Genomic DNA, 25,984 nt, shown 5'->3' with positions numbered 1-25,984 from the left:
AGGAGTTAAGGGCTGTCCCCGCCCCGGCTCGGCTCGGCTCGGCTCCGCCCCGCTTGTGCGAGGCTCGGGGCGGCGGAGGCGCAGCTCCGGGCCGCGGCGGGGGTCGGGGCGCTGCCGCCGGGCCATGAGCGCTGAGCCGCCCGCCCCGCGCCGCCGCGGCTGAGCATCGCCCCGGGGCCGGGGGGGGCGGCGGAGGGCGGGCGGGAGGGAAGGGGACAAGAAGGGACGAAGGGGAGGCGGTGGCGGCGGCGGCGGCGCCCCGGCCGCGCCCGTGCGGGGATGTGAATGGCGCTGGAGGTGCTCGGCGGGACCGACATGGAGCGGGAGAAGCTGCCGCGGCGGCCCGGGGAGGGCGAAGGGGAGGCGGCGGGGCCGTGGCTGGGCTGCGGGCGGCTGCGGCCCTCCTCGTACCGGGCGCTGCGCAGCGCCGTCTCCACCCTGGCGCGCATCGACGACTTCTACTGCGAGAAGATCGGCGCCGGCTTCTTCTCCGAGGTCTTCAAGGTGTGCGGGGAGGGAGCGGAGATGGCGGTGTCACCCCGGCGGGTTTGGGCGTCCCGCGTTCGGGCTCCCGCGCAGGCCCTCGGTGGGGTGCGGGACGGGGGGGATCTGGACCGACCCCCCCCCCCCCCATCCACCGTAGTTGGGCGATGGGGATGCGGGGACACGGAGTGCGGGGAGCCCGGTGCCTCCGGGGTGTTCGACCTCCGTCCCTGCGTGCAGGGGGAGGGGACGGCAGCGCCGGCTGTGTTTACCTCCCGGGAGGCTGAGCGCTCCGAAGCAGCGGTGGGGTGGCGGGGGTCGCGGTCCCGGGGGCCCCCGTCTAACAGCCTGGCAGACCTGGAGTGTGCCTATGGCAGGGGATGGAGGTGATGTTTGCAGCCGGGCCGGGGTGGTTTCCAGCCTGTGCTGGGCAGGTGGGTGTGCAGGATGCTCCACGGGAGCCAGGGGCACCCTGAATGGGGCTGGCCGCGGCTGGGACCCCGTAGCTGTCTTTGTCCTCTGTCGCCTCTGGGACTGACGGAGTGGGAATGGCTGCGTGTGGCTTTTACCCTGGTTAGGGGTGCATGGGTGCTGGTGGGGAGCGCAGTGTCCCGGCAGTGCATGGTGGTGGTACCCTGCCAAGAGCCATGGGGCTGTGCCCTGCCCCGCTGCCACAGCCGCCTCTCCCCGTCCATGGGGGGGGTGTGCATTTGTTTTCGTCCTCGGCATCACTTAAGGCACCACAAGCTCCTTGGCAAGGGCTCCTCTTAAGCTGTACTTCTGGTGGCTTCACCACCCTCAAAGGGCAGCTTTGGGCTGGGCAGGACCCCTGCCACCTCCCACCACAACAGAGGATCCATGTCCCAACAGGACCCTGGGGTCTCCTCTCCAGCCCTGCTGCTGTTCCTCGTTCAGCAGGGACACTCAAAGACCTGGCTGCTGGGCAGCCATAAGAGAGGTGCTGTGCAAGGGGCCATGGCAGGCATGCAGAGGGGTCCCTCTCCTTCGTGCTCTCTCCTTCCCTTGCAGAGCCTTTTTGTTGGCTGGGTTCCTGCTATCGATCTCTGGCTTGGAGCATGTGGCAGCACCTCGGAGCAGAGGGAGGCATTTAATAATGCCAGTGTGGATATGGCTCTTTAATAATGGATGCTCCCATGTCTCGGCCAGGCCATGGTCTCTCCTTGCCTTGCTGTTTGTTTTCCCAGGCCCTGTGGGAGCCATAAAACACTCCTTCTTCAACCTGTTGTTCATATTCTCATGGGGCCACTTCCATGTGGGATTTGGGGGACAGGTGGAGGTTGGGGGGGGGGGGGGAGCTGGATCAGGCAACAGGAGGTGGTGATGTGTGTGCTTGCTGAAGAGGAGGCAGGGCCAGGAGGGGGCCAGATGGGGCTTTGTGGTCGCGTGGTGGGTTGAGTCCAAGAGCTCAGCAGGATGGTGGGGCAGGCCCGTGATCTGAGCTGGGGTTTGGCTGCCTGAGCGTGCGAGGAGGATGGAGCTTGGCAGGGCAGCACAGGACCCGGTTTCCTCCCACCGCCCTTGTTCCTGCTGCTGCTTTCCATGGCCGTGGGCACTTGCAGCCCCTTCTTCTTTGTGGCTGCTGCCTCATTCCAGCCTTGGTAGGCACAGGGCACGGGGAGGGGACCTGAACTTCTCTCTCCCTGTGCATGTAGCTCTGCGCTGGTGTGCACAGGAGCCACGATGCTGGGGCACTGGTGTCTGTCTTACCAGCATTAAACCCAAAAGGACTCAGTGTGTCTGAGCCCTTGGGTTGAGCCAAGTGCTTCTCCAGAAGGGCTGTCCAGAACAAACGGGAGACACCAGTGATGAAATGATGCCCTGGGGGTTGTTCCCAGCTGATTCCCCTCTGTGCTGCAGTGAGTTTCCTTCTGCAGCAGCTGGTTCTCATTGCCTTTCCCTGTGAGATTCCAGAGGTAGCAGGCCCACCCGTTTTCCAGGTGGAAGGAAACAGTGCAGTGAGCCACCTCTCCATCTCTCACCATCAGTCTGTTGGACTGAGCAGATTGGCCCAGGTGTGTTTGTGCCAGACATCATCTCCTCCCCAAATCCCTCTCTTTACCGAGTGTGGTCCGCAGCAGATGCAGGGGTGCAAGCAGCATCCTGGCTTCACTCTCTGGGGGGCTGTATTCAGAGGTCTTCACTCATCCAACTTTATGTGCCCTGCTCTCGCACAGCCTCTTGGACGTACTGCTTCCCATGGTGCAGACCATTGGGAAAGCACCCCATTTCCATGGTGCTGGGGCCAGCTCCCAGAGCGGACAGAACCTGGGAGAAAGCTTCAGCATCACTTCCCACCAACCTCTGAGGTTTTGCATTTACTCCCAGTGGAGACACAGCTCCCTCTTATCTGCTGTCCTTCATCAGCGGACCTTGCATTGGTTTACAAAGGAGGGTGGAGGAGCACGACACAGATGGAGAACCCAAGGCAGGCGGGGAGGAAGTGGATTTACCAAGGTCAGCCAGCCATGGGAAGGCTGGGAGCAGCCCTGGCCCTGCTGTCACCACTGGGGAGACATGGGTGCTGGGCATGTGTTGTGCTTATGTTATCTGGCGACCTGCTGGCGCCTCTGCTGTGTTATCGCTGGGTGTGCTCTGATCTTGGTGGTGAACACTGGTGATGCTCTGGTGCTGCTGGTGTGCCCATGGAGCCGTTCCTGAGAGCACGGGGTGCTCAAGTGTTTGTGGGGAGCACGTAGTGATGCTTTCACTGCCCTGGAGGAACCTGTCTTGACTGATTCTGCCTTTCCTGTGCAATGAGCAGGTTTTCCAGTCCCATACGGTAGAAGACCTGTTGCACTGCTGGGATTCTCGTGGCTGTGGGATTACTGGTGGTGTTTCTAGCTCATTTACCGCCCCCCCCCCCCATCTTTCCCTGCTGGGCTTTCCAGGCCAAGGGCTGCAGGATGATGTCCCTGCATGACTGTGCTTTGCCAGCACCAGGGTGGGACAAGGGGATGGATGGGCAGCAAACAGGGCTGTGAGCCCATCCCCAGCACAGGGTGCAGGGGAGCTGGCTGCTGAGACCCACAGATGGGGAGGTGGCGGTGGTGTTTTCACCCCATGTCTAGACAGTATCACCGGCTGTGGGGAGGGAGCGGGCCGTCTGCTCGCTCTGATTAGCATGCTCTTTAAATAAGACTCTAATTTCCGCTGCTAAAAGAGCTTAGATCCCTTGTGCCCAGGCTGGGGCCCGCAGCCAGCCCTGTCCCATCCCCCAGCCCCACGTGCTGCCAACAGATGGGATGGGGACCGACACTCCACTGCACCCCAGCTCATGGGTACCCCCATGCAGCACACGATGGAGGGGCTGTGTCGCATCCTGAGGGCTTGCATGGTGTCTGGAAGGGGGATCAGTGGCTTGTCCTCCCCCTGCGCCCCAGCGTGGCTGCCTGGCTGAGCTCAGCTCCCGGGAATGTGCTGGGATTCCTGGGCTCCATGCCAGAGTGTGGAGAGGCGAGGGGGGACCCAGCTGTGCTGCCCAGAGAGGCTCTGCTGCCCACTGCCTTCCCTGGGTGGCAGTAGGAAGGAAGCCCCTTTGGCTACGGGCTGCATCCTGCCTGGGGGTCCTGGGCTGCTCCCTCTTCTGCTCTACCTCCTTCCAGAGGGTGCTGGGCTGGGGCCAGGCTGGGTGAACTGGTCAGGGCATGTGGGAGGCTGTGGGCAGCACAAGGGGGTATAACCCCTTCTAGTGGCCTTGAGCATGAAGCATGTGAGGGGAGCAGCAGGATAGGACCTTGCAAGCAAGCTCAGGGTACCGGATGCTCTCCAGGAGGTTATGCGCCATGGGTGTGGGGCTGGGGCTGTCCTTACAGCCCTCCATGCCCCTGGGGAGGGGGTCACAAAGGAGGGCATCAGGACAGGGCTGTGCTAACATGGGAGAAATCCTGGGGAAGGGACTTTCACCAGACCCTCCCTGTCCTCCATGCGTTAGACCCCACAGGGCTGCACTCACCCAGCCTATTGCAGTGGCAGGAGGCTTCTTAACCAGAAGGAATCCACAGGCACATCCTGACCGTGTGGGGCTGAGCTGGGGGCTGCTCCCTTCTGCACAGATGCCATTGCTGGCAAGGACACAGCCATCCCCACAGTGCACGGCCAGCACTGTGCGTGCCACACGGCATTCCCATCGTGGGCGCATGGCTCGGCGCCGGAGCATCGCCGCCCGCAGACATCCCAGCAGGGCACAGTGCTGTGGAACCGGGTCCTGGCGCCTGGCAGCTGCCTGTGCCAGCCAAACCGACCCAGCCAGTCCTGCCGGCGTGGGAAGGGAAGAGAGCAGCGCTGCCATTGGGAATGCTGGGCTCTGGCACCCAGCGCCAGGGGTATGGAGAGGTTGGGAGCCCTGATGTTGTGTCTGATGCTGCCCTGCATTTGGGGATGGGGTGGAAAGGAGGAAATGATGGTGGGCAGGAGGTGGGGGGGTCTTTTCCCTGCCTGCTAGTGTAGATGTGGGCAGGGAGCCCTAGGACATTGTGCCAGGCCCTGCAGGGAGTGGGGTGAGCAGGGAGGTGGGCATGGGGAGGAGTTGTGTTGTCATTAGATGGGGCGCCATGGGTGCTGTGATCCACACACGTGGAGCACCTGGGGATGGGCTCTTCCTGATCCCAGGAGCCTTGTGCAGTGCTCAGCAAGGAGGAGGCATGGGGAAACCCATCCTCCCTTCTCCTTTGGTGTGGCAGTGGGCTGGGATGGGGATCCAAGGTGTTAGGAGTGTCCCCTCACCTCTTGCTTGTCCAGGGTCCATCCTGATCTCTGCTGCCACATGGCCCGTGCCTGTAGGCCATCATGGAGGTGAGACACATGTAACCAGAGTGGAGACCCACAGGCAGGCAACTACTGAATTATTGACCCTCTCCATGATCTCAGTGAGCTGCTGGTAACACAGTGGGTTTGGGTAGGGCTGGGCTGTTGCCTCTTGTACTGCTCTGCCTGTGGCTGGGCTCGCCGTGGTGCACCCAGACTTTTAGATCTTTGTAAAGCACTGATTTCCCCCTGCATCTTTTGGTGGGGAAACTGCTGCCCATCCCCTGGGTATTGTGTGCTGGATGGGTCCCCATCTCAGCATGCACCCTAGGGTAACTGCTTCCCAAAGCAATGCCAGCTGCGGGATGGAAAGAGAGCCCCGGAGGGCTCAGCGCTCCAGATGTTGTAATGGGGACAGAAGCCAAGCTGAAAGCAGGATGGGGGGGCACTATGGGCCCTACCTCCACCCGGAGCCCCATGTTTCACCCAGGGAGGTGAGGAGGGGCTGGCACCAGCGCCACAGCCTCCACCAGCATCGACTAAAAAGGAGAAGAGCAGGGAGCTGACGGCAGCGCCCAGGAATGCCTGCGCCTCCGTGATTGCTCCGTGTGCGCGGGGGGGCAGCTGGGATCCGATGGGTTGTCCCCACCACCGGCTGTTGCTCCGAGGGGGGGTCCCATCCCACCCCCAGCTCAGGAAGGGACACTCGGCACTGGTTCAGCCTTCCCCCAGCCCCCCCAGCATGGTGCTGGGACAGGGAATCCCGTGCTCATCCCTTGTCCCGCACGTGCCGAGGGTGAAGGATCGGAGTGTCCGTGCTTGGCCATGCTCCCAGCTGCTGTTCCTGGCCAGGGACCAGGCTCCAGCTCGCATGACAGCGTCAGGCTGGGGATGGCTAAATATACAGCCTTATCCTAGCGCTGTGCCCCACCAGGCTGGGGTCATGCTCTGGAGCAGTGTTTGGTCTGGTTCCGGGGGGGCAATATGCACCCTCTGTCTTCCAACCCATGCTGGTAGGGTCTGGCTGCATGATGCTGACCCAGAAATACCCTGGTTTTGTGATGCTTGATGGTGTATCCCAATCCTGCATCTGCCTGGCCTTGCAGCAGGGTTGGGGTCACAACGTGGAGATGCCGCAGCCTCTGGGAGGAATGGATATGGAATGGGGGAATGGGGAGACCACGACAAGCAGGGTGCCCCAAGGAGGATGGGATGTTCATCATCAGCACTGGGGGTGCTGCTGTACTGGAAGACACCCCCCCCCCCCCCTTAGCTCTAGTGATCCCTGAGGTGCCCTGTGCCTCATGTGCGGGGGTGCTGCAGGGACACATGGGTCTCAGCCTCTCTTGCACCCCCTGCCTCTAGGTACGGCACCGCCAGTCGGGGCAGGTCATGGTGCTGAAGATGAACAAGCTGACCAGCAACAGGGGCAACATGCTGCGGGAGGTGCAGCTGATGAACCGCCTCTCGCACCCCAACATCCTCAGGTAGGACCTGTCCCGGTGTCCCCTATTCCCCAGCCTGAGGGGTCTGGAGGTACTGCCGGCTCTGGATGAGCTCCTAGGGCTGGTCTTCACCGTGGCTATGCTCAGGTCCCCTCTGCCTTTCAGGTTCATGGGGGTGTGCGTGCACCAGGGACAACTGCATGCGCTGACGGAGGTGAGAGCAGAGTGATGTCCATGAGTCTTGGGGGTCCTGCAGGGTTGGGGAGGGGACAGTGATGTGGGAACACTTTCTCAAGCCCATGGCATGTGCGCAGGGCAAAGTCTACTGTGGGGCAGTGCTGTGGGGTGATTGGGAGGTGTGTTGGGATGAGACGGGCGTCTGGTTATGGGTGGAAGGGGGGCACAGAGGTGCAGTGGCCTGGCTCTTCCCATCAGTACATCAACGGTGGGAACCTGGAGCAGCTGCTGGACAGCCCCGTGCCCCTCTCCTGGTCCATGCGTGTCAAGCTGGCCCTCGACATCGCCCGTGGCCTGCGTTACCTGCACTCCAAGGGCATCTTCCACCGTGACCTCACCTCCAAGGTACAGCATGCTCCAAAGGCATCCCATCGTCCTCATCCCATACCCATGTTGCTGGCTGTGCTGTGCTGGCTGCACCATCCCGGGAGCAGTGAGGATGGCGCAGTCAACGTGATGGGTCCTCCTGTGCCCCCAGAACTGCCTTGTGCGCTGCGAGGCCAATGGCTACACAGCAGTGGTGGGTGACTTCGGCTTGGCAGAGAAGATCCCCAACTACAGGTACATGGGCAGTGTCCACCCATCCTTCCCCATCGTTATTGTGAGGAGTTCCCAGCCACTTGCAGCAGGAGCTGGGGAGGGATGGACGTTTGGGATGCAGCTGGAAGGGCAGGGATGGGAGCAGTGGGGGTGTTCCCCAGTGGTGGGGATGTGTGGGGCTGAGGGACACGTTTGGGGCTAGGTGTGAGGGGATGGAGAAGGTGTGGGTATGCAGAGATGGAGGGAGGGAGATGGAGGTGGTGGTTTGGGCTGTCCCAGTGGGAGGATGGGAGGTTGGGCAGGGGGGTTGCGGGTAGTCCCTGATGTCCCACCATGTCCCCCAGTGAAGGCAGCGAGAAGGAGCCACTGGCTGTGGTGGGCTCCCCGTACTGGATGGCGCCTGAGGTGCTCCGAGGGGAGATCTACAACGAGAAGGTGAGGCTCTGTGTGTGCCATGCCTGGGGCTTTATCCAGGCTTGTGCTGCCAGAGCTTTGCAGCCCTGGGTCTTCACAGAGGGAAGAAACTGGGTGGTGGGGTGGCAGGGCCCTTGGGATGGCTCTGCAGGGAGGAGGGAGGCTGTGGGTTCGTGGAATGATGGGCCCATCTCATTGGGGCTGCAGAGCCCCCCATCACCCCCTTCTCTCTGCAGGCTGATGTGTTTGCGTACGGCATCATCCTGTGCGAGACCATCGCTCGTGTCCCTGCTGACCCCGACTACCTGCCCCGCACTGAGGTGACTCCCTGGGATGGGGGGGACAGTGGTGGGACACAGGGTAAAGCAGAGGGACTGCTTTACCAAATGAAGGGGACCATTCTGTGCTGGGCAGAGCCCTGTGTGCAGGAGCTGCCTGCATCTCAGAGCTGGACGCTGTGTCCTGATTGCTGCCCAGGCAGGGATGCTTTCTGCCTATAACCTGTCCTCAGAGTCCATGGTCAGCCTGGGTGGGAGAAGGGGACACTCATGAGGCAGAGAGCAGGGTCTGTGTCTCAGCATCCCCCAGCTTTGCCCCAACTTGGGGACCCTCCAGAGGGGTGTAGCCAGGTCCACAGCCCTTGGTGACATGCAGTCAATGCAGGGAGGGGGGGGACCTGGCCATCCCGGATCCCATGTGGTGTCCAGGGGACCCAGCCTCACTCCTCTTCTTTTCCCTGACTCAGGATTTTGGTCTGGACGTCACCACCTTCCGCACCATGGTGGGCATCGACTGCCCGGCGGCCTTCCTCCAGCTCGCTTTCCACTGCTGCAGTGTGAGCCTCCCGTCCCCCCTGCCCTTCCCTACCTTTGTGCGTGGGGTGCATGGGCAGATCTGACCGGGAACCCCTCCTCCTCCCCACAGATGGAGCCCACCTCCCGCCCCTCATTCCTGGAAATCACACAGTGCCTGGAGGGCATCCTGCAGCACCAGCTGGGTGCCGAGGACACTGGGGACACCGTCTTCAGCACTGGGGAGAGCCTGCCCATGCCTGCGACAGCAGCCACGCTCACTGGTAGGAGGGCGCCCTGGGAACAGGCCATGGGGGTGTGCAAGGAGGGGGCATGTTCTTTCCTGTTAGGGTGGTGAGGCGCTGGAATGGGTTGCCCAAGGAGGTTGTGAATGCTCCATCCCTCACGGTGTTCAAGGCCAGGCTGGACAGAGCCTTGGGTGACATGGTTTAGTGTGAGGTGTCCCTGCCCATGGCAGGGGGGTTGGACCTTGATGACCTTAAGGTCCTTTCCAACCCTAACCATTCTATGTGGGGTGTCCCATCCTATCCTGGAAGCTGTAGGGGAAGGAGACCAGGGTTGCATGAGGTCTGCACTTGGGGTGCACCTCTGTGTTGTTGGGTGCCCAGAACCCCATAGCACCCCCCACCAGCAGCTGGTGACCAGCTCCCGTGCTCACATCCAGGGGCATCCAAGAGGGTACCCAGCCGCTCCGAGCAGTCACCCCTGCGCGAGCTGGCGACACAGCACCTACAGCCGCAGGACCAGCGCCTATCCCGCAGCCAGTCCGACGTGTTCCCCCCGAAATCACCCACCCTGCTGCAGCCGCTGGAGCCTTACAGCGGGGCCGGGGCCAGGACCAGGGAGGCGTCCCCCCGCATCAATCCCTTCTCCCAGCGCGAGGACCTCAAGGGGGGCAAAATCAAGCTCTTCGACACGCCGAGCAAGTCCGTCATCTCCCTCACGTTCGACCTGCCCCCCCCTGCCCCGCTGCAGCTCAGCACCCCGGTGACCCCCGAGCCCGCCGTGGAGGTGCAGTGTGACTTCTCGGCCCCCGCCGCTGCTCCCCGCAAGTGCCACTCGCTGCCCACCTCCCCCGAGCTGCCCCGCAGGGGGGGGCTGGAGCTGGATGTGGGGTCCCCCCATCCCACTGGTGACCTCCAGCCCCCGGCTCTCCTTCCACCTCCAGCTCGGGGACGAGCCTCTCCCCCCAGCGCCAGGCCATTGAAGCACATGGACTGCAGCCCCGACAGCCCTCACGCCCCGCAGCTCCCCTTGTTACCCCCCAACAACAACTTCATCCGCACGGCGTCCTCGGGAGGCCGGCTCTGGCAGCCGGAGCCGCGGGCCCCCGACAGGCTCCTCTTCAACAACAACCACGTGGTGATCAGTAAACCCCTGGCATGGGGCAGCGAGCTGGAGCACGGCTTCTCCGAGCTCAGCATCCCCTGCGCGGCGGCGATGGAGAGGACGGAGCGTGCGGCCATGCTGCCTGGGCACGGCTCCGGTGCTGTGCTGGAGCAGGATGAGGTGCTGCCTTGTCCTGGGTGCTGCCTGACGCTCTTCAGCTTCAGCTTCCTCTCTCTCTGCCACCGGCCGGCACCCAGCCCACCCCACTACCAGAACCTCAACTGTGAGTCCAAGAGCCTCTTACGCCACCAGAAAGCCCCAGGGCCGGTACTGGCGGAGCCAGGTCTGAAGCTGCCAGAGGCATAGACGTAGTACCGGGGTTCCCAGGCTGAGTCCAGCTGCCCCACAGATCCCTTGGCACAGGAGCCTGCTGTGTCCTCATGGTCTGCCCTCACTGGCTCAGTGCTTGGTGGCCACCGGCGGCTGCGGTGCCCCATGCCACGGGTACTGTGGTGCCACGGAGGAGCTCAGGCACCCATCCCACCTGGATGGTTCTCGGGGGTCTATGGGGAGCTGTGGGGTGGGCTGGGACCCTGCTGGGGACTGAAGTGCAATAACACCCCCCAGCCCTGAGCGTGCTCCAGCACTGCCTGGGTGGCAGGGCTGGTGCCCCATGGGGCTCAAACCCTGGGTGCAGCACCCCCCTTCCCCAAGGGCTCACCCTTCTGCGGGCTGTTGTGGAGGGGTGCACAGCAAGCCTGCTGCCCTGGGAGAACTGGGAGCTCCTGTACCCAGGGGGTGAGCAGGGCTGGGGGAAGAGGGGTCGGGGGGTCTGCGTGTGTTGGGGGACCTTGTGGGGCTGGGGGGTGTTCCCATGCTTCCCTACAAGCGTGGGGAGCACAGCCAGCCCCTGACACGGGGAGAGGCTAGCAGGAGCGGGGCAATGCACATGGAGCAGTGCACGGGGATGATTGCCAGCACTGGGGTTGCCCCTGCCTGCCCTATGCTGGGGTTGGGTGCTGAGCCAGCACGGCACCCGCTGTGCCCCCAGCACACAGGGTTGGGAGCAGGGTGCTGGCAGAGGGGGGAAGGAGCTGCCCAGCCCCTGGCAAGGGTGGGAGCCAGCTTTCCTTCCTCCTGCACAATGCACTGGTGAATGCTGAACTCTTGTGGGTTTTATTACTATCAATAATAATAATAATTGCTAGTAATATATACACGGCTTATTTAAAGTGTTCAATAAGAAATGAATGTCCTAGAAACCTGGGCTCCTGTCTCTTTCTTGTGCATCTGATGCGGCCCTGAGAGTTTACACACATTTGGCTGGGGCTTCTGGCTTGGGGACCACAAATCAGCCTGGCTCAGGCCAAGATCTCAGTATCCCCAAAGTGGCCATCTGGGTTGAAATGGCTTTGATTCCCCTTTATTATCTAGGTTCTTTGGGTTCATGCCCCTGAGTTGTTATGGTGCACAAGGAAGCAAAGAGCAGACAAGCCCTGTCTCTTTATTGCTACAAATGGGTTCAGCCAGCGGACAAGACAGAGGAGTGACATGTGCCACCTCCAGAACGCCTGCCTTTAACACCCTTCTGCTCTTCAAGCAAGCTAATTCACATAGCAATTAATCAGCTATATATGGCACTCACGACCCCATAATAAACTGAGGACATGTTCGCCTGGTTGAACATGACTTCCTCTGCTCTCGCCTGGTGGTGATGTTACATCAGGGCTGTTTTGCTTAATCTTCACATGTGCACATGTGCAGTGACTATTTAAAGTCCCGATACGTTGTCTTGCACGTTGGTCGAGCACAAGTGCCAAAGCTGCTTTTACAAGGCACCACCGCATCGTGCAATCATAAAGGTCATTGCTCTAAATTCTAATTAGCAAAAAACCCAACAGCCAGCGCAGATGAGGTGCAGCCTCCCTCCTTGGGTGCTGAAGATGCTGCTTCCCCAGTCCTGTGAAAGCCATGGCCAAGCTGCCCCTGTGATGGGGCCAGGCTGGAGGTCCTTGCAGTGGGGAGAGGACCGGTCCTGGTGTGGGGCTGTGCTGGTCCCCGGTCCCATGTCCTGATGTGCCAGCACCACAGCTCGCTCTTTGCTGGGGGTGTTGCAGTGCTGAGCATCATCAACTCTTGCTCTGCTCTGCACTCATCACACACCAGCCCCTGTGCTCTGGAAGACCTCATGCAGGTGTGGGGCTGGGCTGTGGGGTCTGTACTGCTCTGCTGAAGCACATCAGCCAGGGCAAACGGCCACTGCTGCCGCCTCCCCAGCCTGTGTGATGCTGGAGCATCACTGGGAAGGACCTGGGTAGGGTCTGTGAGAGGGAAGCGGGTTGCTCGCATGGATGGGACATCCCAGGAAGGGGTGGAGTGAGGCTGAAGCAAAGGCTGTTGTGGGGTCCAGGTACTGCAAGAGAAGGCAGAGGGTGAGATGCACGCAGCAGGGCTGGGAAAGCAGCCTGCAAAGGGGTTTCTCCCATCTTGCCCCTTTGCTGCACCACACTTGGTGGGGCCTCCTGGGCTACCGCAGTTCAAAGGGTGCCATGGCAACAAAGGGATGGAGGTAGACTCTGTCTGGCCTGCATCCCTTCCCATCGGACAGAGTCAACATGGCAGGCTCCCCACTCTCCCCATACTCCCCCCCCCCATGTGCCCCATTCTCCCTAGGCTTGACAGAGCCTGTCCTGGGCACACTACACTCACCACAGCGATGCTGGGCCAGCAGCCATTATCCCATGAAAGGGTTGCTTGGCCCTGCTGCCTTCTCACAGATCCAGAGGTGCAGGTCATCGGGACCAGCGCACTGGGCAGGTTTGATGTTCCCATGGCTTATTATGGCACAGGACCCGTTTGACTTCGACTGCCATGGCCTGGATGGGGAGACAACACATCAGGGGGCTGCCCTATACACCACCCTCTGCTGAGGCTGCCTCTTGTACCCTCACAGAGGAGGGGTTGAATGCTGCAGTCAAAGGGGGGATCCCCAACCCTCCCCTACTCATTTCACAGCTGAACCCTCAGCAGATGCATCCCTGCCCTTCCCTGGGCAGCTGAGGAACCTTGGTCCTGGTCCTCCCTTAGGGCATGTGCATGTCAAGAGGAGCTGCCCAGCGCTGTGGGGTACAGTGGGATGCAGACCTCAGTGTGAGGATGTGGACGGAGGGACAGGGGCTGGGTACCCAGATGGGTCTGTTCCTCCCCACTGCTCTCAGACACTGCAAGAGGAAGCGGTGGTGAGCTGGGGAAGGGGTGCACGTGGCAGGAAGCCACTGATTTTCCCTCCAGATTGGAGCAGGGAAGCACACAGGGAATAGAGGTGGTGCTGGAACCGTTTGTCCAGGCCTCACATAAAACTGGTGGCTCTTTGCCTCCTCTCGCTGCCTCCTGCTTGCACATACCCCGCACATATCCCCCCAAGTCTTGGCTTTCCATTTGCACCTCCTCTAAGCATCTCATCGCACCACTGTGCCCACCTACCCTTGGCCTCAACTGCTTTGATGCTCTTTATGCTTGTGCCTGGGGTTGGTTACCAGTGGGATTCAGAATATTTCCTAAAGCTACGATGGAGGAGAGGGGTTTTGACAAGAGGCTGTGCTCCTGGTACCTTTCATAAATGGAGCCATCCACCCAGAACCAGGCGTCCGAGACCCCCTTTTCATCGGGGTCCTCTTCCTCCAGCCAGCCGTAGTCATACCAAGGGAAGATGCTCTTCTGTAGCCCAATCCAGTATGGGATGTCTGTGTTCCTCAGGAAGGTCTGGGGAAGAAGAAAAGGGGCCTTTCAGTGCCTTTGTGCTGTGGGGTTTGTATGGGGTGGTGATCTCCCCAGGAAGCCTCTGGGGCTGAGACAGGACAGATGGTGCTTTGCTCCAGTTTGGGTACCGTCCCAGTGTGTCAGAGCCTCTGTCCCCCATGTCCACCACCAGCTATGTGCTGCAGAGATCAGCCTTCCACCCTGCAGTGTCTTGGCAGGCCAGGGGCAGTGCTGGCTGACCTGAGGACCCCAGGGCTGGATGCTCTCATCTCCCACAGCATCCTACCGGCACAGTCCAGCGACTCCAGGATTTGGTGATCAGGAGCTGAGAATATTTCTTCTCACACTCATCTCTGCTGTCCTCCCATGTCTTCTTCTCCGACGAGATGAAGAGGCACTTGCCCCTATACAGCAGCCAGCCCGAAGGGCAGCAATCTGGGGGCAAGGGCACCACTCAGGTGCTTGCTCAGCCACAGATGCCTTGCGTGAGGACCACGAACAGCCCCACATCACCCCAGCAGACATCACAGGCTCAGCGTCTCATCCAGACAGCTTTAGACCACCAAGTTCCCACCACGTGGACAAAAGAGCCAGTGGGGTGCCAGTGCCCATCCACCACCAACCCACCTATGGCCGTGCAGGCGCGCAGGCTGGCCACGGTGCTCTGGCTGTTGTTGAGCTCTCCCTGCAGGCGCTGCACATCCCTGCGCAGCTCGGCCAGCTCCTGCCTGGCGCGCCCCAGCTCCATGTCCTGCCGCTCCAGCGCCGCTCGGCTGCTGTTGCCGTCCCGCCAGGCGCGCCCCAGCTCCGCTCTGGCCCTCCCCAGCTCCAGCCGCGTCTGCTCCAGGCGCTGCTCCCGGGCGCTCAGCTCCTGCTCCAGGCGGCCCTGCTCGGCCGCGTGCTCCCGGGAGGCGTCCCGCAGGCTGCGGGTGACCTGCCAGTCTGGGCACGGGCACAGGCACAGGGATGGGCAATGGGAAGGCAGCCCAAGGCAGTGGGAGGCAATGGGAAGGCAGTGGGAGGCAATGGGAAGGCAGTTGTAGTGAATGGAAGGCAATGGGAAGGCAGTGGAAGGCAGTGAGAGGCAATGGGAAGGAAGTTGTAGTGAATGGAAGGCAATGGGAAGGCAGCAGAAGGCAATAGGAGACATCAAGAAGTCACTGGGAGGCAATGGGAAGGCAGTGGAAGGCAATGGGAAGGCAGTGAGAGGCAATGGGAAGGCAGTTGTAGTGAATGGAAGGCAATGGGAAGGCAGTGGAAGGCAGTGAGAGGCAATGGGAAGGAAGTTGTAGTGAATGGAAGGCAATGGGAAGGCAGCAGAAGGCAAGAGGAGACATCAAGAAGTCACTGGGAGGCAATTGGAAGGCAGTGGAAGGCAGTGGGAGGCAACGGGAAGGCAGTTGTAGTGAATGGAAGGCAACAGGAAGGTAGTGGAAGGCAGTGAGAGGCAATGGGAAGGAAGTTGTAGTGAATGGAAGGCAATGGGAAGGCAGCAGAAGGCAATAGGAGACATCAAGAAGTCACTGGGAGGCAACGGGAAGGCAGTGGAAGGCAATGGGAAGGCAATGGGAAGGCAGTTGTAGTGAATGGAAGGCAATGGGAAGGCAGTTGTAGCGAATGGAAGGCAACAGGTAGGCAGCGGAAGGCAATAGAAGACATCAAGATGTCACTGGGAGGCAATGGGAAGGCAGTGGAAGGCAGTGGAAGGCAATGGGAAGGCAGTTGTAGTAAATGGAAGGCAATGGGAAGGCAGTTGTAGCGAATGGAAGGCAACGGGTAGGCAGTGGAAGGCAATAGAAGACATCAAGATGTCACTGGGAGGCAATGGGAAGGCAGCCGAAGGCAATAGGGGACATCAAGATGTCACGGAGGCAATGGGAAGGCAGTGGGAGGCAATGGGAAGGCAGTTGTAGTGAATGGTTGGGAATGGAGGGCAGCAGAAGGCAATGGGAGAGCATCAGGAAAGCATTGGGAGGCAGTGAGAGGCAATGGGAAGGCAGTTGTAGTGAATGGAAGGCAACGGGTAGGCAGTGGAAGGCAATAGAAGACATCAAGATGTCACTGGGAGGCAATGGGAAGGCAGCCGAAGGCAATAGGGGACATCAAGATGTCACGGAGGCAATGGGAAGGCAGTGGGAGGCAATGGGAAGGCAGTTGTAGTGAATGGAAGGCAATGGGAGGGCAGCAGAAGGCAATGGGAGAGCATCAGGAAAGCATTGGGAGGCAGTGAGAGGCAATGGGAAGGCAGTTGTAGTGAATGGAAGGCAATGGGAGGGCAGCAGAAGGCAGTAGGAGCATCAGGAAAGCATTGGGAGGCAGTGAGAGGCGATGGGAATGCAGTTGTAGTAAATGGAAGGCAACGGGAAGGGAGTGGGAGGCAAGGGGAGGGAGTGGGACAGCCCAAGCAGGGGGATGTGGAACTGACCCTGCTTGAGAAGTAGGGTGTGCAGAGCAAGGCAGGGACATGACCATCCCAAAGGATGGGAAAGACACAGCAGGGAACTGCTCAGGACCTGACAGGGGAGATCAGGTCAAGGCAGGACAGGGGGTAGGAGCAGACAGAGCAGGGCAGACGCAGGGCGGATGCAGTGATAGGAGGCTGACCAGCGTCTGGAAGGAAAGGGCCATGAGCAGAACCAGAGAGCAAGGTGTGGAAGATGAGTGACAGAAGGCAAGCTGGACACACATGGTGTGTGAGGGATACAGACCAGTTTGTGGCACAGCACAGTGACTCAGCCATGAGGAGTGTGCCTGGGCATGCTTCTACCACATCCCTGCTCACCCACAGCAGCATCCCTCTCCCCATGCTGCCCAACCACCCCAGCCCCACAACAGTTCCCCCCCTAGACTCACAGGAAACCCCCAGTGCCACGGTGGCCACCAGCAGCAGCAGGCAGGTTGCTATCAGCCCTGCAGGGAGACACCACCGACAGGACCAGTGCCCTGCAAGACACAGCAGACCACAGCAGGCATCACTTGGTGAGCCAGGAAAGCCCCGTCAGCCCACAGACCCGCTGCGTGGTGGCACCAGTGCCATGGTGTGGGCGCTTCCTCTCTTCAAGAATGGGAGCAGGAACACCCCAAATCACCTCCCACGACCCGTGGCAGCATCTCCTGGGCTCCAGCCATGCACTTACCTGTGCTGGGCTGGTCCTCAGACCCATCCTGTGCCACTGGTGCTGTCCTCATGTTCTCGTAGGGGCTCTCTGCCACATCCATGCCAAGGGCTGTTGGAGGAAGTAAGGGAGAGAGGCTGAATCCACAGGGATGGGCATGGCAGGGGCAGCCTGGGGATCCCATGGCCTCTCACCTGACTCCAGCGCCTGGCTGGCCATGCCCCGGCCCCCCATCACTTTGGCAACCCTCAGGTCAGCATAAACCAAGCTCTGGGCCATGTGGGCAAGCCCTGAGCCCTGCTGGCTCCCACCCTGCCCTTGGGATGCCTTCGTGCGGTGGTCCTGCTCCTCGGTGGTTGCACCGTTCCACAGGGGTGCAAAGGAGAAGTGTGGGCAGCACCTGCAGAAGCAGAAGTTTGCTCTGAGCTGCAGCAGACAGGACCAGCGAGGCACGGCTGTGGGGACCAGCACCCTCCCATTGGTCCAAGCACCACCGGCCCATCCCCTCCCACACCTCAAAAGTGCTCATGGTCCCCACAAGCACATGGTAGGGCCAGGGCAGCACGGCCTGAGGTCGGGGCAGTGGTAGAGTAAGGGTAGACCCAAATCCCTGGGCCATGAAGGAGCTGGGGGCCAGGCTGGGCACAGTAGCACACTGCGCTGGGGACAGCTCTGTGGAGGGATGGAGGGCTTCATGGATGCTGATGTCCTCTTCTGGCCTCTGGGAATGGGAATTTCCCTGTGATGTAGCTTGTGGAGCTGCCTCTTGTCCTGTCCCCGGTCACCTCCTAGAAGAACTCGGCTTCATAGAACCATAGAATGAGAATGGTTAGGGTTGGAAAGGACCTTAAGATCATCCAGTTCCAACCCCATGCCATGGGCAAGGACACCTCACCCTAGACCACATCACCCAAGTCTCTGCCAAACCTGGCCTTGAACACTCCAGTGATGGAGCATTTATCACTTCTTTGGGCAGCCTGTTCCAGTGCCTCCCCACCCTCACAGTAAAGAACTTCTGCCTTTAACAGCATCACCTCAGACCCTCCCAGGAAGATGCACAGAGTAACAGCACCAGCTTTGCCTTCCCAACCCCAGCACACAACCCCAGCATCTCCTCCTTGGCCCCAGCCTCCAGCCCCTCAGCATCTCTGAGGTCTCTGCTGAACTGCATCCAGAGAAAGGCAGGTTTCAGAAAGGTGGGGAACAGCTGGGCACATCTGGACACAGCCAGCTCCTCGGACAATGGAGGGGTGCAGAAGAGTTGTTGTGTTGCAAGGCTGTGCTCTCCATTATCTCTGCAAGAACAGGAGAAGTCCTTCATCACTGGAGAAAGCTAAAAATCATGGCCAGCTTTGAAGAGGACAGAAAGAGGTTTGCAAAGCCAAACATTGAGCGACTCCCACCCGATACCCAGGAAGGAGATGGAGCGTATCCTCCAAGGGAGCACAGTAGTCCAGACCTGGGGAGAACATGGTTGAGGCTGGCGGAAGCTCAGCAGGGTTTACCAAGGGCAAATAGCATCTGCCTGCCTACTGCCATCAGAGCACTGCGCTGGGGACTGTTTACCCTTTGATGTCTGGGATATGGCTTTCCCTGTGGTCCATACTTCTTGCTGGAACAATGGGAAAGATGTGGCCAGGGAAAGGAGAGAAGAGCAAGAGCTCACGCTACAATGTGGAAACCCTTTTAGGCATCAGGCAAACATTTATGCGCAACAGTGATGCTTAAACCCTGGAGCAGAATATAGAGAGTGAGGACCACCATCCTGGAGGGGGCCAGCACCAGAGCCACATGTTTCCATGTGGAAGGAGGCCCTCAGGTTGACTCTCAGTAAGCTGAATCTGGCAGTCCTCCCCAGCACCCCAACACCAAGCGCAGCATCGTGCTGCCATCCCTGGGGACCCTGAGCAGACCGGGGGTGTGGAAGGGGACAGGATGGTGATGTCAGGGCCAATGGTAGGGCACTGGGCCCTGAGGTTGGGATTTCCTGCTGCACCTCACAGCAAACTTACACTTCCGCAGAAACCAGCTGCGCTTCTCTCTTGCACCCCTGAGAGAGCAGGAGCCACCAGAGCCGCCGGGGCAGCACAGAGCATGGCCCAGAGCGTGGTCTACGCCGACCTGAAGTTCACAGCATCCCCACCGCTGGCCGTGCCCTCCTGCCCCCCAGCCCCTGATGAGGACGACAGCCCCTACGAGAACGTGCTGCTGGGGACGGTGCCTGCAGAGCCCAGCCCAGGTCAGAGCCCGGCCACCGACATGGAGATACTGTGGGGTAGGGTGGGCAGTGGGGAGAGGCAGTGGGACCATGGGTGATGCTGTGCTCATAGCTCAGCTCATCTCATCTCATCTCATGTCACCTTTTGCAGGGCGATGTCCCCGGCGCTGGCGTGTCCCCATGGGGCCGCTGGCCACCAGCCTGCTGGTGCTGCTGGTGCTGCTGGTGGTGGGTACCGTGGCCCTGGGGACCTGCTGTGAGTCTGGGTGAGGGCTGTGAAGTGGGGGGGGGAGATCAACGGGAGGATCAGGACGGGATTTGGGATGCTGGGGGGTGTCATGGCTGAGGGGTGCTGGGGGCTGGTGGCCCAGAGCTGACATTGCTTTTGGCTTGGCCACCCCAATCTTCCCTGTCTGCCTGCATTGCTTTCCCCGTGCCTACCACTGCTTCTCACTGCCTATCGTAGAATCACAGAATGGTTTGGGTAAGAAAGGACATTAACATCACTCAGTTCCAACATCTGCCTGCCCAAGACCATGTTGCCCAAGGCTCTGTCCAACCTGGCCTAGAACACTGCCAGGGATGAAGCATTTCCCAGTTCTTTGGGCAATCTCTTCCAGCATCCTCACTGCTTCCCACTGCCCTCCCATTGCATCCCAATGACTCCCACTGCCACAAATTGCCTTGCAATGCCCCCCACTCCATCCCATTGCATTCCAATTGCTTCCAGATTTCTTCCCACTGCCTTCTCATTGCGTAGCCATTCCCTCCCCATTGCCTCCTACTGCTTCGCACTGCTTTCCCACTTCTCTCCCATTTCTTCCAACTTCCTTCCCACTCTCTTCTCATTGCCTTCCCATTGCCTCCCACTGCCACAAATTGCCTCCCTTCCACTTACCCCCACAGACCCTTCCCTTCCCACCGGCACTCCAGCACAGTCCCTGCCCACATCCCAGCACCCCCATCCCGTGTCCCTCGCCATGGCCCTGGGTGCGCGGGTCGGGCGCTGGTGCCCGTGCCCCGGCTGTGCCAGCGCCGTGCCCATCCCTGTGCCCGTGCCCAGACTGGCAGGTCACCCGCAGCCTGCGGGACGCCTCCCGGGAGCACGCGGCCGAGCAGGGCCGCCTGGAGCAGGAGCTGAGCGCCCGGGAGCAGCGCCTGGAGCAGACGCGGCTGGAGCTGGGGAGGGCCAGAGCGGAGCTGGGGCGCGCCTGGCGGGACGGCAACAGCAGCCGAGCGGCGCTGGAGCGGCAGGACATGGAGCTGGGGCGCGCCAGGCAGGAGCTGGCCGAGCTGCACAGGGATGTGCAGCGCCTGCAGGGAGAGCTCAACAACAGCCAGAGCACCGTGGCCAGCCTGCGCGCCTGCGTGAACACGGGTAGGGCCGTGCCGGGCTGCGGGACGGGCGGGGATGCTGCCGGGGAGATGAGGGGCTCAGCCCGGACAGGATGGGGCCCCCCCCCAGCATCCTTGTGACGGCGAGCGCCTGAGCCGTGCCCCTGTCCCCAGAGTGCTGCCCCTCGGGCTGGGTGCTCTACAGGGGCAAGTGCCTCTTCATCTCCGTGGAGAGCAAGACGTGGAGGGACAGCCATCAATACTGCCAGAGGACATCCGCCCAGCTGCTGGTCCAAGCCGACTGGGCATCGTGGACAGCGCCGGTACAGAGCAGAGGGGCTGCAGCACCGCAGGGCTGGGGGCAATGCTGGGGTGGGCAGATCCAGCAGCAGCAGCGCTGCAGAGGTGCTGGGTGGCACCGCCAGATCCAGGACTCTCGGGCACCCGGTGGGCTCTGGGCATGGGGCAGGAGGTTGACAGCTTCTCTCCCCCCAACTCTTCATGCAGGGGAATGGCGCCGTGTACTGGGTCGGGGAGAGATACAGAGGTCATCCCGATTCACGTGAGGACAGGTATGGATGGCCATATAAAGAGCAAGTTGTTCCATCTTGGACACCTGCATCTCTCGCAGCTTCACCAGCCATGGGGAAATGCTCTGGGCACTGCCCTGGCATCTGTCCTTGACATGGGACTAATGCTTGAACGAGGGCAGTGGCCTGATCCTCCTGCCCAAGCTAAGGGGCCCTGAGGCTGCAGCTGTGTGGGGTACAGCATGGTGGTAGCAGGATGAGAGCACGGTGATGGCACCTCTCACGTGTTCCCTCCCTTCTTGGAACAGAAGTTGGGTCTGTCCACGAATATCCTATGGTAAAATGGAAAGACTCGACTGCTTGAGAAAATTGCCATGGATCTGTGAGAAGCTGCCAGATGTGAGGAGCACGTCCAAGACCGTCCCTCCTCTCCCAGCCAAGTGGTAACTCTGGAACACCATTTCCACCATACATCAGAGTGATTGGAGCGCAGGGTGCACAGCAGAGACACATTTTCCCTCCTGCACAGCCACATTCCTGTATACTGTTGTTCTCCAAAGCTATTGCACTGGAAAGCTATTTTAAAGGCATACAGATTCATAGAATCATAGAATGGTTTGGGTTGGAAAGGACCTTAAGATCATCCAGTTCCAACCGTCTGCCATGGGCAGGGTTGCTTCACACTAGACCGTGTTGCTCAAGGCTCTGTCCAACCTGTCCTTGAACACAGCCAGGGATGGAGCATTCACAACTTCCCTGGGCAACCCATTCCAGTGCTTCACCACACTTACTACAGTAAAGAACTTCCTCCTTATACCTAACCTGAACTTCTCCTGTTTCACTTTGAACCCATTACCCCTTGTCCTATCACTACAATTCCTAATGAAGATTCCCTCCCCAGCATCCCTATAGGCCCCCTTCAGATACTGAAAGGCTGCTATGAGGTCTCCACGCAGCCTTCTCTTCTCCAAGCTGAACAGCCCCAACTTTCTCAGCCGATCTTCATACAGGAGCTGCTCCCGTCCCCTGATCATCCTCGTGGCCTCCTCTGGACTTGTTCCAACAGTTCCATGTCCTTTTTATGCTGAGGACACCAGAACTGCACACAATACTCCGAGTGAGGTCTCACAAGAGCAGAGTAGAGGGGCAGGATCACCTCCTTCGACCTGCTGCTGGTCACACTCCTTTTGATGCAGCCCAGGATACGGTTGCTTTCTGGGCTGCAAGCACACACTGAAGCCAGCTCATGTTCATTTTCTCATCGACCAGCACCCCCAAGTGCTTCTCTGCAGGGCTGCTCTAAATCTCTTCTCTGCCCAGCCTGTAGCTGTGCCTGGGATTGCTCCCACCCAGGTGTAGGACCTTGCACTTGGCATGGTTAAGCTTCCTGAGGTTGGCATCAGCGCACCTCACAAGCGTGTCAAGGTCCCTCTGGATGGCATTCCTTCCCTCCAGCGTATCAACCGAACCACACAGCTTGGTGTCATCGGCAAACTTGCTGAGGGCGCACTCAATCCCACTGTCCGTGTCAGCGACAAAGATGTTGAACAAGACCGGTCCCAACACTGATCCCTGAGGGACACCACTCGTTACTGGTCTCCAGCCGGACACCGAGCCATTGACCACAACTCTTTGGGTTGCAAACGCGGGTCGGTCCCTGGTACCCGTGCCCATCCCTGTGCCTGTTGCCCATACTGACAGGTCACCTGCAGCCTGCGGCACACCTCCTGGGAACGCGCAATGGGTAGACGTGCTGGGCACTGCCCTGGCATCTGTCCTGTCTCTGGGATTGGGTTGTTGTGCCCTTTTCTTCTGATGTGTAGAGCACTGTTGTATGGCAGGACAGCCAACAGCTCTACTTGCAGGTGCAGTCCTTGACACCAACATCTGCCCTTTAGCCATAGAGGAAGGTTGCCGTTTCACCCGCAGTGGTGACATGCTCTAACAAGTGGTTCCCCAAGGCAGGGTCCCTGTGCAGAGTCCTGCTCCCACATTGTGCACTGCCAGATCTTCAAGTGGCGCAGTGGGAGGCTGGGAGGGAGGAATGTGGCCCTTCCTCAGACTCTCCTGCCTGCCCCAATGGCACTGGGAAGAAGCATCCACAGTGAGGATGCTGCTGCTACTCCTCTGAGACATGCCTTCTCTCCTATGCAAGCTACCTTAGATCTTATTTTATCTTACCATCTTATCTTCTTAAATGCCCACTGTCGTATAAGGGCAAAAGGCAGACTTCAAATTGACAGATAATGTACCAGTGGGTCTGTGAGCAGTTCCTGAAGCTCAGCAGCGCATCCGAGACTCTCCATCCTCTCCTAGTGAAGAACTGACTGTACACTTGGTCACAGCACATGGAGACAGGAGCTGGGGGTACACCCTAAGACCCTCCCCTGTGCTCGCATTGCAAAGCACTGGGAAAGGGTGTCTGTATTTTAAAGTAAGACTCACAGAAATAGACCTTTTTACCCTCTCTCATACTCAAGCTTACACTTATACCACCTTGCACTGTTCCTCTGAGTGTCCCTGTGCCAGTGAAGCTCACAGTGACCCAAGACTCTGATACACAGCCCAGCTCCTGCCTTCTGTGCTCCCCAAGGCTGCCAGCATGCACTGGTGCCAGAAGTGAAGTTTGCATCTTCTTGGAGCTGGGGGTCAATGCCAGAGATGTCCCCGACCTCTCCTCTTCAAGGAGTCCTTTGGATTTACTGCCTGTTCCTTTTTTTCAGCGTTGGCAGCTCCCATCCTGCCCTTCCTCCTGCCTCCATCACCTGCTCAGGTCTTTGGGCTGGGCCTTGCCTACGGAGGATGCAGGCAGCAGTGCCTTCAGCATGGAGAAGCTGCTGTGGAGCCCTGAGACGTTGTGGGGTGTATGAGGCCCTGAGACTGTGGGAGGAAAAGGTACTGATGATTCCTGAGACCACAGGGTTGGATAAGAGAGCCCCATGGCCATGGGGAAAACGGGAGTGCAGCACGGAGCCTTGAAACAGTGGGAGAGAAGGGGAAGCACTGGAGAGGCCTGGGAACACCAGGGAAAGGGGAGAATTATCCCTAAGATATTGCCACCATGGGAGAAATATTCCTAAGATAATGGTGGGATCTGAGGTGCCAAGGGGGATGAGGAGGGAGCTCTTTCCCCATGCTGGTTGTGGGGGGAGCCCAGGCCAGGGCTGACCCTCCCTGTGTCGCTCAGTATCTCTGCAGGGGGAGGATGAGTTAGGGACCCCTTTGCTAAGATGAACGTGGGCAGCTCCCAGGGGAGGAGGTGTGGAAGGAGGCTGATGGAGCCAGCCCAAGGCACAGTGAGGCTCAGAGGTGGGGATAGGATTGCAGAAGGTCCCTTGCAATCTCAGCCAGCGTGCAAAACGAGGACTTGCCATGTCTGGCTTATCCTGGGGAACCCAGACATACTTTCCCTGGTGCCCAGATAGGAGCAGGCTCCCTGCCCCTGGAGCTCTGAGCTCCAGCCGCCACTGCCCACAGTGTCATTGGGCTCCACCATAAGGACATGCTGCTGTCTAGCCTATAACTCAGGGTCCCCAGGCCTGTTCAGCATGGCTCATTCCTTGCCCATCTTGACACGTCAGGTTTCTCCTTCCTTCCCAGTGGCAGGACTCACCCTTTCCCCCATCCAACATCAGCCAGCTCCATCAGTGTTCCTTCAGGCCCCTCTGAACACCAGTCCTGCCCTCTGGTATGCCCATTACTGCCCAGTTTGATATTGCCACCCAGCTGGCTGAGACCATCTCCATCCCATCATCCAAGGCACTGGTGAAGGCTTCAAGGAGTGCCAGCCCCAGGCTCCAACCCACAGGGGTGTTGCAGCTGGATAAGGTGATGCTTACACCCCCTGAAGCCCTCCTGCTATGCAGGTTTCCACCTTCTTTTCTACTCTCCTGGCCACATCTCCCCACTCTGCCAGCAAGTAGACTATAGGAAACCATGCCCTAGACCTCAGAGGTTCATGGTAAACTTCCCCCATTGCTCTCCTCTTGAACACAGCCCAGTATTCCCACCACACAGGTAGGTTGGACAGGCATGACTTGGTCTTGGTAAATCCTGCCCGGCTTTCCCCATCCACCAACATGTCCTCCCTGGGCATGGAGCACTGCATGGCCAGGAGGACATGCTCCATAGTCTTATTCAGATCCAGGCTGTTCTCTGACTGGGAGAACGAAGCTCAGCCCTGGGACAGGCTGTGGCCAAAGGCAGGTGATGGAGAGGAGAAAGGGCAGGACAGGAGCCAGCAGCAGCCAGTGACAGAGGAAAGGGGCAGCCAGTAAAACCAAAGCATTCCCTAAAGGGGGCCATCTGAGGGCACCAATGGCAACACATACCCTCTTTCACAAGGTGCAAGAGACACCTCTACAACCATCGTCAGCAGAAGGCAGCAGAGGTAAGCAGGGCTCGTTACTGGTGTCCTCTCCCTGGGTCCAGGGCTGGAGAGCAGGGGCTGGGGATGTAAGCATGAGCATGAGTATAGAACACAGAAATACAGTCTCTTTCCTGTAAGCCTTGTTGTAAAATACAGACCTGCCCGTCACATTAGAAAAAATCACGGCAGTCATTTGAAGGTCCTAACAACAAAAAAAGGAGGAAGAGGACAATGAAAAGCAAGGGGCTTCCTCCTAAAATCTGTTGTTCCCATGCAGAACCGCTTTGCTGTCCTGCAGGGGGCTCAAGAGTAAGTGCACTCGCACCATGAACAACCGATTGGTGCACTGGTAAAGCAGATCTCTGCTGGTGCTGCCAGGAAAAAGCGGCGGGTCGTAGTAGTAGGGGACTCTACTTTGAAAGGGACAGAAGCACTGATCTGTCGGCCTGACCTGGTCTCAGGGGAGGTGTGTTGCCTACCAGGGGCATGGATCAGGGATGTGGCAGAGAGGCTGCCTGCTCTAGTAAGTCCTACTGACTATTACCCACTTCTAGTGATCCATGTGGGTGATAAAGATAGAGATAATAGGAGCCTGGAAAGAAGGACTACAGAGCCCTGAGAGAGGTAGTTAGG

General features: G+C 59.6%; 3 protein-coding genes across 3 annotated transcripts; 2 read left to right on the top strand and 1 right to left on the bottom strand.

Annotated features, from left to right (window-relative positions):
• The first annotated feature begins 69 nt into the window (after positions 1-69).
• Positions 70-11,286, top strand: TESK1 (testis associated actin remodelling kinase 1). The gene is made up of 10 exons (XM_061366643.1): positions 70-504; positions 6,613-6,734; positions 6,858-6,906; positions 7,128-7,274; positions 7,408-7,490; positions 7,814-7,904; positions 8,120-8,203; positions 8,629-8,718; positions 8,808-8,958; positions 9,360-11,286. The coding sequence occupies exons 1-10, from the start codon at positions 286-288 to the stop codon at positions 10,388-10,390; spliced, it is 2,067 nt and encodes a 688-aa protein (XP_061222627.1). The 5' UTR covers positions 70-285; the 3' UTR covers positions 10,391-11,286.
• A 1,391-nt stretch (positions 11,287-12,677) lies between these two features.
• On the bottom strand, positions 12,678-17,300 carry CD72 (CD72 molecule). The gene is made up of 7 exons (XM_061366631.1): positions 17,094-17,300; positions 16,921-17,010; positions 16,637-16,726; positions 14,411-14,725; positions 14,070-14,218; positions 13,635-13,786; positions 12,678-12,900 (listed from the first exon to the last, which is right to left on the bottom strand). The coding sequence occupies exons 1-7, from the start codon at positions 17,176-17,178 to the stop codon at positions 12,759-12,761; spliced, it is 1,023 nt and encodes a 340-aa protein (XP_061222615.1). The 5' UTR covers positions 17,179-17,300; the 3' UTR covers positions 12,678-12,758.
• Positions 17,301-18,929: 1,629 nt separating this feature from the next.
• LOC133219341 (B-cell differentiation antigen CD72-like) lies at positions 18,930-23,833 on the top strand. The gene is made up of 5 exons (XM_061366603.1): positions 18,930-19,138; positions 19,269-19,373; positions 20,181-20,495; positions 20,627-20,899; positions 23,706-23,833. Exons 1-5 carry the CDS (start codon positions 18,994-18,996, stop codon positions 23,831-23,833), a joined length of 966 nt encoding a protein of 321 aa, XP_061222587.1. The 5' UTR covers positions 18,930-18,993.
• The last annotated feature ends 2,151 nt before the right edge of the window (positions 23,834-25,984 follow it).

The sequence above is a fragment of the Neopsephotus bourkii genome, unplaced genomic scaffold, assembly GCF_033783945.1.
Source record: "Neopsephotus bourkii isolate Nb327-2 ecotype Australia unplaced genomic scaffold, CSIRO-AGI_Nbou_v1 NB_125, whole genome shotgun sequence".
NCBI lineage: Eukaryota > Metazoa > Chordata > Aves > Psittaciformes > Psittacidae > Neopsephotus > Neopsephotus bourkii.
This window is presented reverse-complemented; position numbering and strand designations above follow the sequence as displayed.

Coding starts and splice junctions, on each gene's coding strand:
- TESK1 (XM_061366643.1), top strand. CDS start 286: ATGGCGCTGGAGGTGCTCGGCGGGACCGACATGGAGCGGGAGAAGCTG. Junction 7,905..8,119: donor GGGAGATCTACAACGAGAAG/GTGAGGCTCTGT, acceptor TTCTCTCTGCAG/GCTGATGTGTTTGCGTACGG. Junction 8,959..9,359: donor GACAGCAGCCACGCTCACTG/GTAGGAGGGCGC, acceptor GCTCACATCCAG/GGGCATCCAAGAGGGTACCC.
- CD72 (XM_061366631.1), bottom strand. CDS start 17,178: ATGGCCCAGAGCTTGGTTTATGCTGACCTGAGGGTTGCCAAAGTGATG. Junction 16,727..16,920: donor TGAGGACCAGCCCAGCACAG/GTAAGTGCATGG, acceptor TGTGTCTTGCAG/GGCACTGGTCCTGTCGGTGG. Junction 14,726..16,636: donor CGTGGCACTGGGGGTTTCCT/GTGAGTCTAGGG, acceptor GCCCGTGCCCAG/ACTGGCAGGTCACCCGCAGC.
- LOC133219341 (XM_061366603.1), top strand. CDS start 18,994: ATGGCCCAGAGCGTGGTCTACGCCGACCTGAAGTTCACAGCATCCCCA. Junction 20,496..20,626: donor GCGCGCCTGCGTGAACACGG/GTAGGGCCGTGC, acceptor CCCTGTCCCCAG/AGTGCTGCCCCTCGGGCTGG. Junction 20,900..23,705: donor CCAGGACTCTCGGGCACCCG/GTGGGCTCTGGG, acceptor CCTTTTTTTCAG/CGTTGGCAGCTCCCATCCTG.